General features: G+C 40.5%; 1 protein-coding gene across 14 annotated transcripts in view; it reads left to right on the forward strand.

The window, feature by feature from the left end:
* Positions 1–13,208, forward strand: part of GALNT13 (polypeptide N-acetylgalactosaminyltransferase 13) — a 504,126-nt gene that overhangs the window by 131,268 nt on the left and 359,650 nt on the right. For all 14 annotated transcript variants that reach the window (XR_012154256.1, XR_012154250.1, XR_012154254.1 and 11 more), the window contains one exon: positions 1,507–1,675. Coding sequence is in view for 7 of the 14 variants with exons in the window: in XM_073305505.1 (XP_073161606.1) it covers positions 1,507–1,675 (169 nt within the window). In the remaining 7 variants the exon portion in view is untranslated. The remainder of the gene's footprint in view (positions 1–1,506; positions 1,676–13,208) is intronic.

Below are 13,208 nucleotides of genomic sequence, written 5' to 3' on the forward strand. Positions count from 1 at the left end.
AAAGGTGAGGTCAATCTCAGGTTTAGGAAACCTGAATAAAGGAATGGCTTGGTTTCAGACTTTAAACAGTAACTGAAGCTTTTGTTAAAAATATTTTGTTGTTTCTTTTATTCTAGGAAATGGGTTCTGCGGTTGTGTGACAATGTCTGGGCAAATTATGTCACACTAATATCCCTGGGTATTTTCTGATTAACTTTTAAGAACTTCCTTCACCAAACCTTCAAAACAAACTAAATGGCCCACCTTGATTATCACTACAAAAGGTTTTCTCCCCCACCCCCGCCCTCCTGCTGGTAATAGCTCATCTTAAGTGATCAGTCTCCTTACAGTGTGTATGATAACACCCATTTTTTCATGTTCTCTGTGTATATAAATCTCCTCACTGTATTTTCCACTGAATGCATCCGATGAAGTGAGCTGTAGCTCACAAAAGCTTATGCTCAAATAAATTGGTTAGTCTCTAAGGTGCCACTAGGACTTCTTTTCTTTTAATCCAATCCTGCAGTCAAATGCCTATGCAGGTTTGATTGTAGGATCAGGGCCACAGTGGCAATATTTTCATTTGATTATTCACGTCGTCGTCATCAGATAAATCTTGACACTGAAGAACTAGCAATTTTATTATGCTGATTGTTTTTAAAAGAATGCTCTTGTTTTATGGATTGATTTAACGTGCAAATAATTAGTAATATAAAAACTTAGTTTTCTTGAAGATTTTTTTTTTATTTAAATACACATTGAAGGTACATAGTGAAATTGATTGTACTTATTACATTGTTTTTCAGGAGGATGTTCCTTGCCACTCTTTTTTGTCTTGTACAAGCTGATGATGTAATTATATCTCAAGTTCAATATACTTTTTATTTTGATACTGAGAAACTTAGAAAACTAATAAGACACAGGTTAAAATGTGCTGTATGTACAAATACCTCTCATCAAGTATATAAAAGATATATATTTTAAGACTGTACCAATATTGTAGCATAATTCACATTGGGTTAATGTATGTTTACAATCTTCTCGCTCTGGGATTAGTTTCTTTAGGGCTAGAATATTTAGTAGCATGTGTGTAGCAGTCAAGGGTGAATTTTAAAAGGTTAGGAGTTTGGATTCAATTTTCATAAGCATCAGATAATTTGGATGCTTATATAAATCTCATGGACATCTCTTGTGTTTGCAAAATTTCACTGGGAATATGATACTGTGACACAATCATATGTATAGATATAATGAGAATAACAATTCATTGCTGTTATATGTGGTCACTGCAGAAACTAGAAGTGGGTGGAAAAATGTATTTGAAAATTCTAAACTTTTTCTTAAAAAAAAAAATGTTTAGAATTTAAGTTCAGGTCCAGCTATGGGTGAAATCTCAGGCTGGAGTGCAGACATTTTATTTTTCTCTAAATTACCCCATGTTGATAGATGACATAAGTCTCCTATTAGTGCAGAATGAAATCAACACACAAATATTAAAAGTGGGTATTTTGTTATCTTGTGTTACAGCTGTTATTTCAAGAAACCAAGAAGGACCTGGAGAGATGGGAAAGGCTGTGCTCATTCCCAAAGATGAACAGGAGAAAATGAAAGAGCTGTTTAAAATCAACCAGTTTAACCTTATGGCCAGTGACTTGATTGCACTTAACAGAAGTTTGCCAGATGTAAGATTAGAAGGGTGAGTTTGCAATGCGCTGTGTACTTTTCAACACATATGGCTCAAAAATCATACTATGGGCCACATTTTACCAGTAGATATTTGCCCGGGATTCCTAATTGATTTCAGGGCATGATAGGGCTCAATATTAGATTGTTTAATACTTGATTATTTTCAGTGGTTGGTTGAAGAAGCTGTTTGAAAACATAATGATTTATCTTCTATATTCCCTTTACTTACAAAATTCTTGTCAATGGCAGAAGGTGTGTGTGTGTGTGTGTGTGTGTGTGTGTGTGTGCAGGGGGTGTACTGAGGAGAATTAGACCTCAATCACGTTTTCTAAAGCTGCCTTTTATTTGTATTTTTTTTAAATTGCTATCAGCAGACAACTGTGGCATGCACTGAGCAATTTATACAGCACTCAGTTACCAGCTATAGTACCTGAGGGGAAAAACAGTATCTCTAATAATTCTGCTTGAAACATATTTGGGTAAAGATTTAACATACGTATGCATAATCAGAACCTTACTTTAAAAAAAAAAAGGTAGTAAGAACTATTTCCAAAGGCTAGAAAGATGTCCTGAGAAGTCCGTGACAACACTTGTTCTCCAATACCATCTCTAGAGTCTTCTACAAACTTTTATGTATTAAAAAATGTTAGTGTTCCACACAGTGTAGTTTATGAAGCACTAGACAATGTCAGGTTGCATCAATCACTTCATATCATGGCATATGACATAGTTATCTAGTGTGTGTGTCACATCACTGGGATCATAGTTACTTTTTTTCCCAAGGGGTACTTCTGAATATGTTATGAAAGTGTTTGTATTTACCATCTGAAAATTCATAGTAATTATGCATATAGATAGCTCCTAGCACTGAAGCACTAATGGTGGAAAAGTAAACTATCCTGAGACCGCATGCTGGCTTACATCATAAGGTCTTTGTAAAGTCCTGACTGCTTTGATTACTGAGATTTTATGTTACAAAAAACTTGGCTCAGATTTCCCATCATTGCAAAATTGCCTTGAGGAATTTTCTGTAACGTGCTGGCTTTTTGGGTGTCAATGGGTGTATTGCCCTCAAGTTGTAAATCCATGTAGCGGCTTTGAGGTCTACGCGTGTCAGTACCGCAACTCTCCTTCAGTTCAAGAGGCCTATTTTTAACAGAGTCAAAGTGTGCCATCCATTGTGCTCTGCGTGTACGTATGCATGAACATGTGATTTATATAATAATTGTCAGTGTCTGCAGTGTATGTTGTGCTAAGTTGTTGTGCCAAATAAAATTCCCCATTCATTGCTGAATGTAATGCTTCACTTAAAGGTAGAAAAAACTCCATTTGGTACCTGGCCAACTATGGCAATGGTGTATATAGGAGAGGATAGGAATAAGAATTTCCTCTTGTCCCCCCAACATGTGTATGTCCATATGTCCAGGAAATAATGGAGTTACTGCAGCATAAGCAAGGCCCTTCATTTTCAGTTTTTACCAATTTTTCCTGAAACATTGCCAGGTTTGACAAAACCTTTTATTCAATCACTCAACTACATGAAAAATTGGATTAAGAAAATCTAACACATGATGTTAGGCAGGTGTGTGTGATGTTAGATTAATTTTTTATCTGTTAAAGTAAGACAGTGTCATGGAAGATGTATGCACGTATGCATAGATATGTACCTCGGTGCTTGAGTCCTAAAATTAGAACTGCTGGAGCTCCCTGAACCCAGCTCCCTGTTCCAGAAGGAGAGATGGCAGCTTAGTAACTTGGGAATCCTAAGTAACAGAGTTGCCATCTCTCCTTCTGGAACAGGCCTAGAAGTGGAAGAGGTAGAGAAGGCAGCATGAGGAGACTATGCCCTTCCGTCCTCTACCTCTTCCACTTCTGAGGCCACTCTTCTCTATTTGTTGCTTTATTTCTCTCTTCTTGTCCCTGATATTTACCCAGAAAACTGAAGCACTGATTTTTTTCCCCATTTTAATTTTTTTTTTATAATAAACACCACCTATAAATTCCTGGGAAATTTTAAACAAAATAAAAACCAAAAATGAAGGGCCTTGAAGCATAAAGCTAATGTAATGGAGTGGAAAATCAGTCCCCTAATTTCTTAACTTCATTTTTTGGATATATATAAAAAAGATACTATTTTAAAAAGGTTTCAGAGTAGCAGCTGTGTTAATCTGTATTAGCAAAAAGAAAAGGAGTACTTGTGGCACCTTACAGACTAACAAATTTATTTGAGCATAAGCGAATGCATCCGATGAAGTGAGCTGTAGCTCACGAAAGCTTATGCTCAAATAAATTTGTTAGTCTCTAAGGTTCCACAAGTCCTCCTTTTATTTCTTAAAAAAAGGCTCAGTCCTTCTAAGGAGGTTTTCATTTGAAATTACATGCATGAAGGATTGACGTTTGGAACAAATCAAGTTCTACAGATGTCGGTATCCATTTAAGGATACTTGTAGATTGCGGTCTGTAAATTTAAAATCTGGGAAGGCCCCAGGGCTTTGTAACCTCACACCTAAGTTACTGAAGACAGGTGAGAGTATTGTTCCACGACTGTGCAGGTTCTTCCAGACCATCTGGCTCACTAATATAATTTTTCACTGGAAGAAGGGTGGTGTTCTGCCTCTTGTTAGAAAAACACAATAAGGCTGGATGTAATAGTCACTATAATGGTTTTATGCTGTTGTCGGTCCCAGGGAAAGAGTTAATGTCTTGAATCAGTTCTGAACTCTGTGGCAAAGGCACGAAACTTGGTAATTTTCCTATTGACTAAATCTTTACCACGAGACAGCTTTTTAGAAGATGCTTGAATTCAATAAACCATGTGTAGCACTTTATTAATAAACTATAATCAGACTTTGATTCAGTGCATCAGGTGATCCTGTAGGATTTGATGACATGACTGCATCCCTGGGAAGATAACATTATTAATAGAGTTCTATAATGAAATGGAAAGCTGTGTTTTGAGATAATGGTAGATATATAGCATGGTTTCCTGTTTCCATGGGAATTTGAGGCTACATCCTCATAGAATCACAGAATATCAGAGTTGGAAGGGACCTCTGGAGGTCATCTAGTCCAACCCCTGCCCAGAGCAGGACCAATCCCCAACTAAATCATCCCAGCCAGGGCTTGGTCAAGCCTGACCTTAAAAACTCCTAAGGAAGGGGATTCCACCACCTCCCTAGGTAACACATTCCAGTGTTTCACCACCCTCCTAGTGAAAAAAAATTTCCTAATGTCCAACCTAAATCTCCCCCACTGCAACTGGAGACCATTACTCCTTGTCCTGTAATCTACTATCACTGATAATAGTCTAGATCCATCCTCGTTGGAGCCACTTTTCAGGTAGTTAAAAGCAGCTATCAAATCCCGCCTCATTCTTCTCTTCTGTAGACTAAACAATCCCAGTTCCCTCAGCCTCTCCTCATAAGTCATGTGTTCCAGACCCCTAATCATTTTTGTTGCCCTTCGCTGGACTCTCTCCAATTTATCCACATCCTTCTTGTAGTGTGGGGCCCCAAACTGGACACACTACTCCAGATGAGGCCTCACCAATGTCGAATAGAGGGGAACGATCACGTCCCTCGATCTGCTCGCTATGCCCCTTCTTATACATCCCAAAATGCCATTGGCCTTCTTGGCAACAAGGGCACACTGCTGACTCATATCCAGCTTCTCGTCCACTGTCACCCAGGTCCTTTTCCGCAGAACTGCTGCCTAGCCATTCGGTCCCTAGTCTGTAGCTGTGCATTGGGTTCTTCCGTCCTAAGTGCAGGACCCTGCACTTATCCTTATTGAACCTCATCAGATTTCTTTTGGCCCAATCCTCCAATTTGTCTAGGTCCCTCTGTATCCTATCCCTGTCCTCCAGCGTATCTACCACTCCTCCCAGTTTAGTATCATCCGCAAATTTGCTGAGAGTGCAATCCACACCATCCTCCAGATCATTTATGAAGATATTGAACAAAACCAGCCCTAGGACCGACCCCTGGGGCACTCCACTTGACACCGGCTGCCAACTAGACATGGAGCCATTGATCACTACCCGTTGAGCCCGACAATCTAGCCAACTTTCTACCCACCTTATAGTGCATTCATCCAGCCCATAGTACTTTAACTTGCTGACAAGAATACTGTGGGAGACCGTGTCAAAAGCTTTGCTAAAGTCAAGAAACAATACATCCACTGCTTTCCCTTCATCCACAGAACCAGTAATCTCATCATAGAAGGCAATTAGATTAGTCAGGCATGACCTTCCCTTGGTGAATCCATGCTGACTGTTCCTGATCACTTTCCTCTCGTGTAAGTGCTTCAGGATTGATTTCTTGATGACCTGCTCCATGATTTTTCCAGGGACTGAGGTGAGGCTGACTGGCCTGTAGTTCCCAGGATCCTCCTCCTTCCCTTTTTTAAAGATTGGCACTACATTAGCCTTCTTGTTACTCTTAACATCTCTCGCTAGCTGCAACTCCAGGTGTGATTTAGCCTTCCTGATTTCACTCCTACATGCCTGAGCAATATTTTTATACTCATCCCTGGTCATTTGTCCAATCTTCCACTTCTTGTAAGCCTCTTTTTTGTGTTTAAGATCAGCAAGGATTTCACTGTTAAGCCAAGCTGGTTGCCTCCCATATTTACTGTTCTTTCTACACATCGGGATGGTTTGTCCCTGTAACCACAATAAGGATTCTTTAAAATACAGCCAGCTCTCCTGGACTCCTTTCCCCCTCATGTTATTCTACCAGGGGATCTTGCCCATCAGTTCCCTGGGGGAGTCAAAGTCTGCTTTTCTGAAGTCCAGGGTCTGTATTCTGCTGCTTTCCTTTCTTCCTTGTGTTAGGATCCTGAACTCAACCATTTCATGGTCACTGCCTCCCAGGTTCCCATCCACTTTTGCTTCCCCTACAAATTCTTCCCAGTTCGTGAGCAGCAGGTCAAGAAGAGCTCTGGCCCTAGTTGATTCCTCCAGCACTGGCACCAGGAAATTGTCCCCTACGCTTTCCAAAAACTTCTTGGATTGTCTGTGCCCTGCTGCATTGCTCTCCCAGCAGATATCAGGATGATTGAAGTCGCCCATGAGAACCAGGGCGTGCGATCTGACAACTCGCAGAAGCTACTAGAAGAAAGCCTCGTCCACCTCATCCCCCTGGTCTGGTGGTCTATAGCAGACTCCCACCACGACATCACCCTTGTTGCTCACACTTCTAAACTTAATCCAGAGACTCTCAGGTTTTTCTGCAGTTTCATACTTGAGCTCTGAGCAGTCATACTGCTCCCTTACATACAGTGCAACTCCCCCAACTTTTCTGGCTTCCCTGTCCTTCCTGAACAGTTTATACCCATCCATGACCGTACTCCAGTCATGCGAGTTATCACACCAAGTCTCTGTTATTCCAATCACATCATAATTCCTTGACTTTGCCAGGACCTCCAGTTCTCCCTGCTTGTTTCCCAGGCTTTGTGCATTTGTATATAGGCACTTGAGATAAGCCGCTGATTGCCCCTCATTCTCAGTATGAGGCAGGAGCCCTCCCCTCTCACACGCTCCTGCTTGTGCTTCCTTCCGGTATCCCGCTTCCCCACCTACCTCAGGGTTTTGGTCTCCTTCCCCCGGTGAACCTAGTTTAAAGCCCTCCTCACTAGGTTAGCCAGCCTTCTCGCGAAGAGCCTGCTCTTCCCTCTCTTTGTTAGGTGGACCCCGTCTCTGCTTAGCACTCCTCCTTCTTGGAACATCATCCCATGGTCAAAGAATCCAAAGCCTTCTCTCCGACACCACCTGCATAGCCATTCATTGACTTCCATGATTCGACGATCCCTACCCTGGCCTTTTCCTTCCACGGGGAGGATGGATGAGAACACCACTTGCGCCTCATACTCCTTTATCCTTCTTCCCAGAGCCACTAGTCTGCAGTGATCCGCTCAAGGTCATTCTTGGCAGTATCATTGGTGCCCACGTGGAAAAGCAGGAAGGGGTAACGGTCTGAGGGCTTGATGAGTCTCGGCAGTCTCTCGGTCACATTGCGAATCTTAGCCGCTGGCAAGCAGCAGACTTCTCTGTTTTCCTGGTCAGGGAGGCAGATAGATGACTCAGTCCCCCTGAGGAGAGAGTCCCCGACCACCTCCACCTGCCTCCTTCTCTTGGGAGTGGTGGTCGTGGAACCCCCAACCTTAGGACAGTGCATCTCATGTCTTTCAACTTGCGGAGTCTCCTTCTGCTCCCTTCCCCCAGACGTATCATCTGGGCCACTCCCCGCAATGGTACCTGTGGAGAGAATATGAAAACATGGTTACTTACCTGTATCTGTGTTGCTGGTACATGGACGTTCCCCCTTCTTCTTCTAGAGGTCACATGTTGCCAAATTTCTTCACTGGCCTCCTGCCCCAGCTGTGCAGCCTGCTCTGAATCTTCAGACCCTTGTGCCTGTAGATCCTATCACAGTCTTTGTTCAATATTTGATATCGATTGGCTGATGGATAGTCTAGAGAAGGCAGCTGTCAGTGGTGTTGAGCTGAACACCATTTTGCTTTGATACCTTGAACACCTTGATGACATTTGTCTTGTTGGATCAATCTTGTGAATCACTCTAGTTGATAGCTCATCTGGTAGGGCAAGAACCAGTACACTTTGGTTTGGTTATCAGACAGAAGTAAGTTCCTGAAGGAGCCTTTGACAATAGATTACAACCAGCCCAGTATTAACCTGACCAGATGGCATACAGATCAGATGGCAAATGTCAAATACTTTGGCTGTGTTGCAGACAGTGCTGGAGTGCTTGAAAGTTGTAGAAGCTCATATAGTAGCAGCCAAATTCCAGACCATTTAGTGATCTCTGTGGAGATGTCACAGCATAAAGCTTACGATGAAGCTGTGGATCGACAGAACCCTGGTTATACCAACTTTATTGTATGACAGTGAAACATGGGAGCAGAGAGAGGCTGAAGAATGGTGGATTGGTGTTTTTGCTTCTTGTTGGCTTCATCAGCTGCTCCGTATTAAGTGGCAGGACAAGATCAGCAATGAAGCTTTCCATAGTGAAATCCAGTGAGTGCCTGCATCAACACTGGTTCACTTTGTACAGGCATATTAGGATTGAAGACCTATTCCATATTCACCATCAACACTGGTTCACTTGGTACAGGCATATTAGGATGGAAGACCTATTACAAAGCATGGTTACCAAGGACTGCTACTACACAGTCAGCAATCACATGGTTGCCCAAAGCTTTGATGGTGTGATCGGTTCACCAGTGACAGACATAGACTGAACTGCCAGCCAGTCTTACGGACCTAGCTAGAGATCAGTCTGGGCGGTGCTTGATTCGTATGAGGGTCCAACCATTTTTGGATGTGCAACTAGGATGATTAGTTTTGTGTATTTGTTTTTGTTTGGGGGGAGCGGGGAGGGAGAGAAATATTATTTTGGTCACTTAAAACATACAGAAATATGGTGCTGGCTGACCTTTATCTTCCCCCTTTTAATTCTCTACTTCTCATCCATTCTATATTTTGCCACCTAGATACTCTGATAATGGCACACATATCAATGTAATAAATTGCTAAATTTGTTCTCTCAAATGACTCCCACTGTGGATCCCACTTTTACCTTAGATTTGCTGGACCTTCCATCCCTATACAGACACTTTCTGATAGGATACTCTTTAGCTCTTCCTTCCTTGACAAGGAGTCTTTTTTTTTCTTTTTTAAAATGATCAGATTCTGTGTAGTTAAAAATCCATGTGCATTCCTGATCTCACACACTTATTTGCATATTCATATTAAATGCTTTTCTTTAAGAAACCTGCTAAAAGAGCAACTGAAAGAGTAAATTAAACATTTAAGTGTTAAATAAATGTGTTATGTATTCCATATGCTTTTGTTTTGATGTGGGAATTATAGGGTATCAGTCACCACATGAAGGCTACTATCTGAACAGATAAGGAAGGACAAGAAAGCTTGTCTAAGTAGTTCATCTACCTTAAGGCTCATCATTCTGCAAGAGTGTCAACAGCTGGCATATGAACAGGATCATTTCAGTTATGTTACTGTATTTTCCCTAATCCCTCAGGGTTCCCTTAGAACAATATTCATTAGTCAAACTGATTGGCTGGTACTTATTACTAATAATTTAGTGCCTGATTCTGCAAATGCTCAGACACATGAGTAATGTGAGTACTCCCGAGTTGATTTACTCATGTGAGTGTCTTCAGGATTGATTACTAGATTATTTAGGAAAAGTGTGAGGCAAACTGAATTAAATTATAAAAATATCAATTTTAAATTTTCTCATTTAAGAAAAATCATGTTCCTAGAATATCATGACCTACACTTAACTCTCAATTATTTTAGTTTACAACACATTTTTTCAGATAAATGAAAACAATTAAATACACACACATTGTCAAGATGTCTAAATCTCCAATTGTGCATGCTTTTAAAATTGAATCTTCACTTAGCATAAATTATCCTGCATATATATATTTGGTTTAAACATTAATCTCTCCAGCTCTGAGTGAAATTTAAAATAAAACAAGCAACGCCTCCATGTCCCACAAAACACACACACACACACACACACACACACTGCTATTAGGGTAAATCTCATGCATAAACCATGCATGTATGCACCTCCTTGAACTGTAGTCATTTGAAAGACAGCACTAGGTAACCGTTATGACAAAGTTGTATCAATATTTTTTCCCCTACAAGGCAATATTTCTGGTGATTGTGTGGTAATTTTTGGCAAACCTTAATTTATCTTGTACAGTGATGGCTGCAGTTATCGTATGAACATGCAGATGAGCTTTTATAGTGAAATTAGTCCTAAGATAGTGGATTTTTTTCATTGCTCAGAGCTGAAAAGATCCATTTATGAAAACCAAGGACCTGGTTCTCCACTACAGTGGTGGTGGTTTGCATGACATTGTTCGTGGGTGGTTGTTGTTGTTGTTTTGTTTTTGGTGTACAGCCAGCATAGCTGGCTATTTAGGAAGGTAGAGTTGGTGTAGCAGTTCCTATACCACCACTCAGCCTGGATTTGGTTTAGGGAGCACACGATATGAAAGAGGCCATGGCCAGAATGGTCTACCCTCCACTTCTCCCTCACTGCTCCCTGTACCATGGGGCTTTGGCAGCTGGCAAAACTTGAGTTTACAAGAGTGATAAGTTTGTGTGTGTGCATCCTAAAGGAAAGTTTCTACTGCCCAAATTGCCATTCCTCCCATCCTTGTATCTAGGGTAGAGTTACTGAGTTGTGTGCGACAGTGAACTGATTTATTCTGAACACCTGCAAACAAGGTGGGCAAACAGAAGAAACCTGATACAAAATGTGCTGTTAATTCTCATATAATAACCTGATTCTTCATTTATGATATAGTTTATTGCAAAAAGCATCAGCTCTTTGACTTTTGGCCTGTTGAGAAATGGAAATATAAAGAAGGCAACATGTAGGGTGGCCAAGTTGTTGTTTTTTGTTTTTTTTTTTCCTGGTCATTTATCGTATTTGTTCAGTTCCTCAACAGGCTATGTTCCTGTTGTGGTCTAAGCTGTAGAATAGTGAGGCATATGCTATTGCTGCAGGGTTCAATATTTTTGTCAGAGAAAGGCTGTTGGTCCATCTCTGTGGTACCTCTATACAAAGTAAAACAGTTTCAACAGGAGAGACTGAGAGAAACTCACTCCAAAATAGCAAATAGCCTGGTGGTCAGGGCACTCACCTGGCATGTAGAACGCTGGGCCTCAAGTCTCTGCTTCACATCTGGCAAAGTGGGGAGTTGAACCTAGGTGAGTGCTCTAACTACTAGGCTGTTAGGTATAAGGGGTAGGGTGGGAGGGCAGTGGCATCTCCTCTTTTGAGACAGGACTAACGGCTTAGATGCATATCTCCAGGAGAGAGTTCACAGCTGTGAATCTTGAGCAGAGGGAAGCAACTCCCTCTGGCCCAGGGTTAGGTGCATAACTCCCTTTTCTGGGGGGGAGGGGAGGACTCCGGGGGTTTCCTACTGCTAGCTCCCTGTTCAGCTTGCTGGCTCCTGTGAATCCCTTTCTTAGAAGTCTAACTCTCCCTAGCCTTGGGTAGGAAACCTGGGTGTCTAACTCAGTGCTGGTTTCAGAATAGCAGCCGTGTTAGTCTGTATTCGCAAAAAGAAAAGGAGTACTTGTGGCACCTTAGTCTAACTAAGGTAACTCAGGGCTGTGGATTCCAGTGGGTGGCAAGGCACCTAAACATTAGGTGTTTGCAATACTGAGTCTGAATCCCCTTTGTGGATTCACCTCTGTGTGTCTTGTATGTTCTGCAAAAGAGTGTTTCAAGTGAAAACAGCACATATCCTTTGAATTTCTATCCTGAATTGTCATCTTCAGAATTTTTCTCTCTTCCAAGTCTGATTTGGCACACATACTAGTATGACATTTTGAAAATTACACTAATTCACCATAGAAAATCATGGTTTTCATTTTCTTTCTAAGAATTGTCTCAAGCAGTTTAAAAATATCAACCTTAATCTCTCTTTATTGATAAGCCTCTGACAATAGACTGTGAAGAGTATTCTATATACTGTATATTCCACTAGAGGTGGATTTTTCTCATCTTTTTAGGTTCATGTGAATTTGTTTCTCATCACAAAAATTCACATGAGAACAAAATGGTGAGGCTTTTATTTTTCTGCTCTGGAAACGCTTTCGTTTGAAGCAGCTAAGTGTAATCTCAGATGGTATTGTGTATTACTTTCTTTATATCCTTCATTAAAAACCACAACAGTTGAGCATTGTCTGAAATAAAAATATTCCAGGTCATATTAAGGTATTATGAATATGTACTATCATCTGAAATTTCAGAGCTTGAAATCTTTAATAGTCTGTGGTCAAACTGACTGTTTTGTTGGCTGACCTTAACATTCGCTTTAACACAGCCTCTGAATATTAATTTTTTATCAGAACTTCTCATGAAAGAACATATATAATAACCAATAAATTTTTCTGAGCCATATGGTGAACGAATGTTCCATCTCGCTTTGATGTTTCTGAAAACTGCAAGAAGAATTGCTATTGAGTTGATAGAAAGCTAGTCACAATGTTAACTATGGAAACTCTCTCTTACAAATCCAATTTTGACTTGACCTTTTAACTTCTCCATAACAAAACTAATCTATAAAAAAATTCAGATATAGGCTTCTCAGCCAGAGGGGACATTCTTTAAGAATTCTTAGTGATCATTGGACAAACATTGTGAAGGAATCAGAGGCCTATCATTTTTTGCAAGTGATATTTGTAGCTGTTTTTGGAACATAGTATCTCAAAAATTCTTGGTTAAGAAATTCCATTTTTGATTTATTTTGCTTTACTTGGCAACAATTTCTTTAATAAAAAAACCCCAAAACCTACAATATTCTGACTTTTTTCCCTTTAAACTACCAAAGCTCTTCTAAAGATTTTATTTTCATCCTTAATGATTGTATATCTACAACTCTAATTCTAGCTGATCTAAGTATTTTGTCTGGAATTTTTTTTAGCCTTGACTTGGTTATCACAAATCTAGATAGCTCCTTAGGTG

Source organism: Lepidochelys kempii, chromosome 11 (genome assembly GCF_965140265.1).
Source record: "Lepidochelys kempii isolate rLepKem1 chromosome 11, rLepKem1.hap2, whole genome shotgun sequence".
NCBI classification, from domain to species: Eukaryota; Metazoa; Chordata; order Testudines; family Cheloniidae; genus Lepidochelys; species Lepidochelys kempii.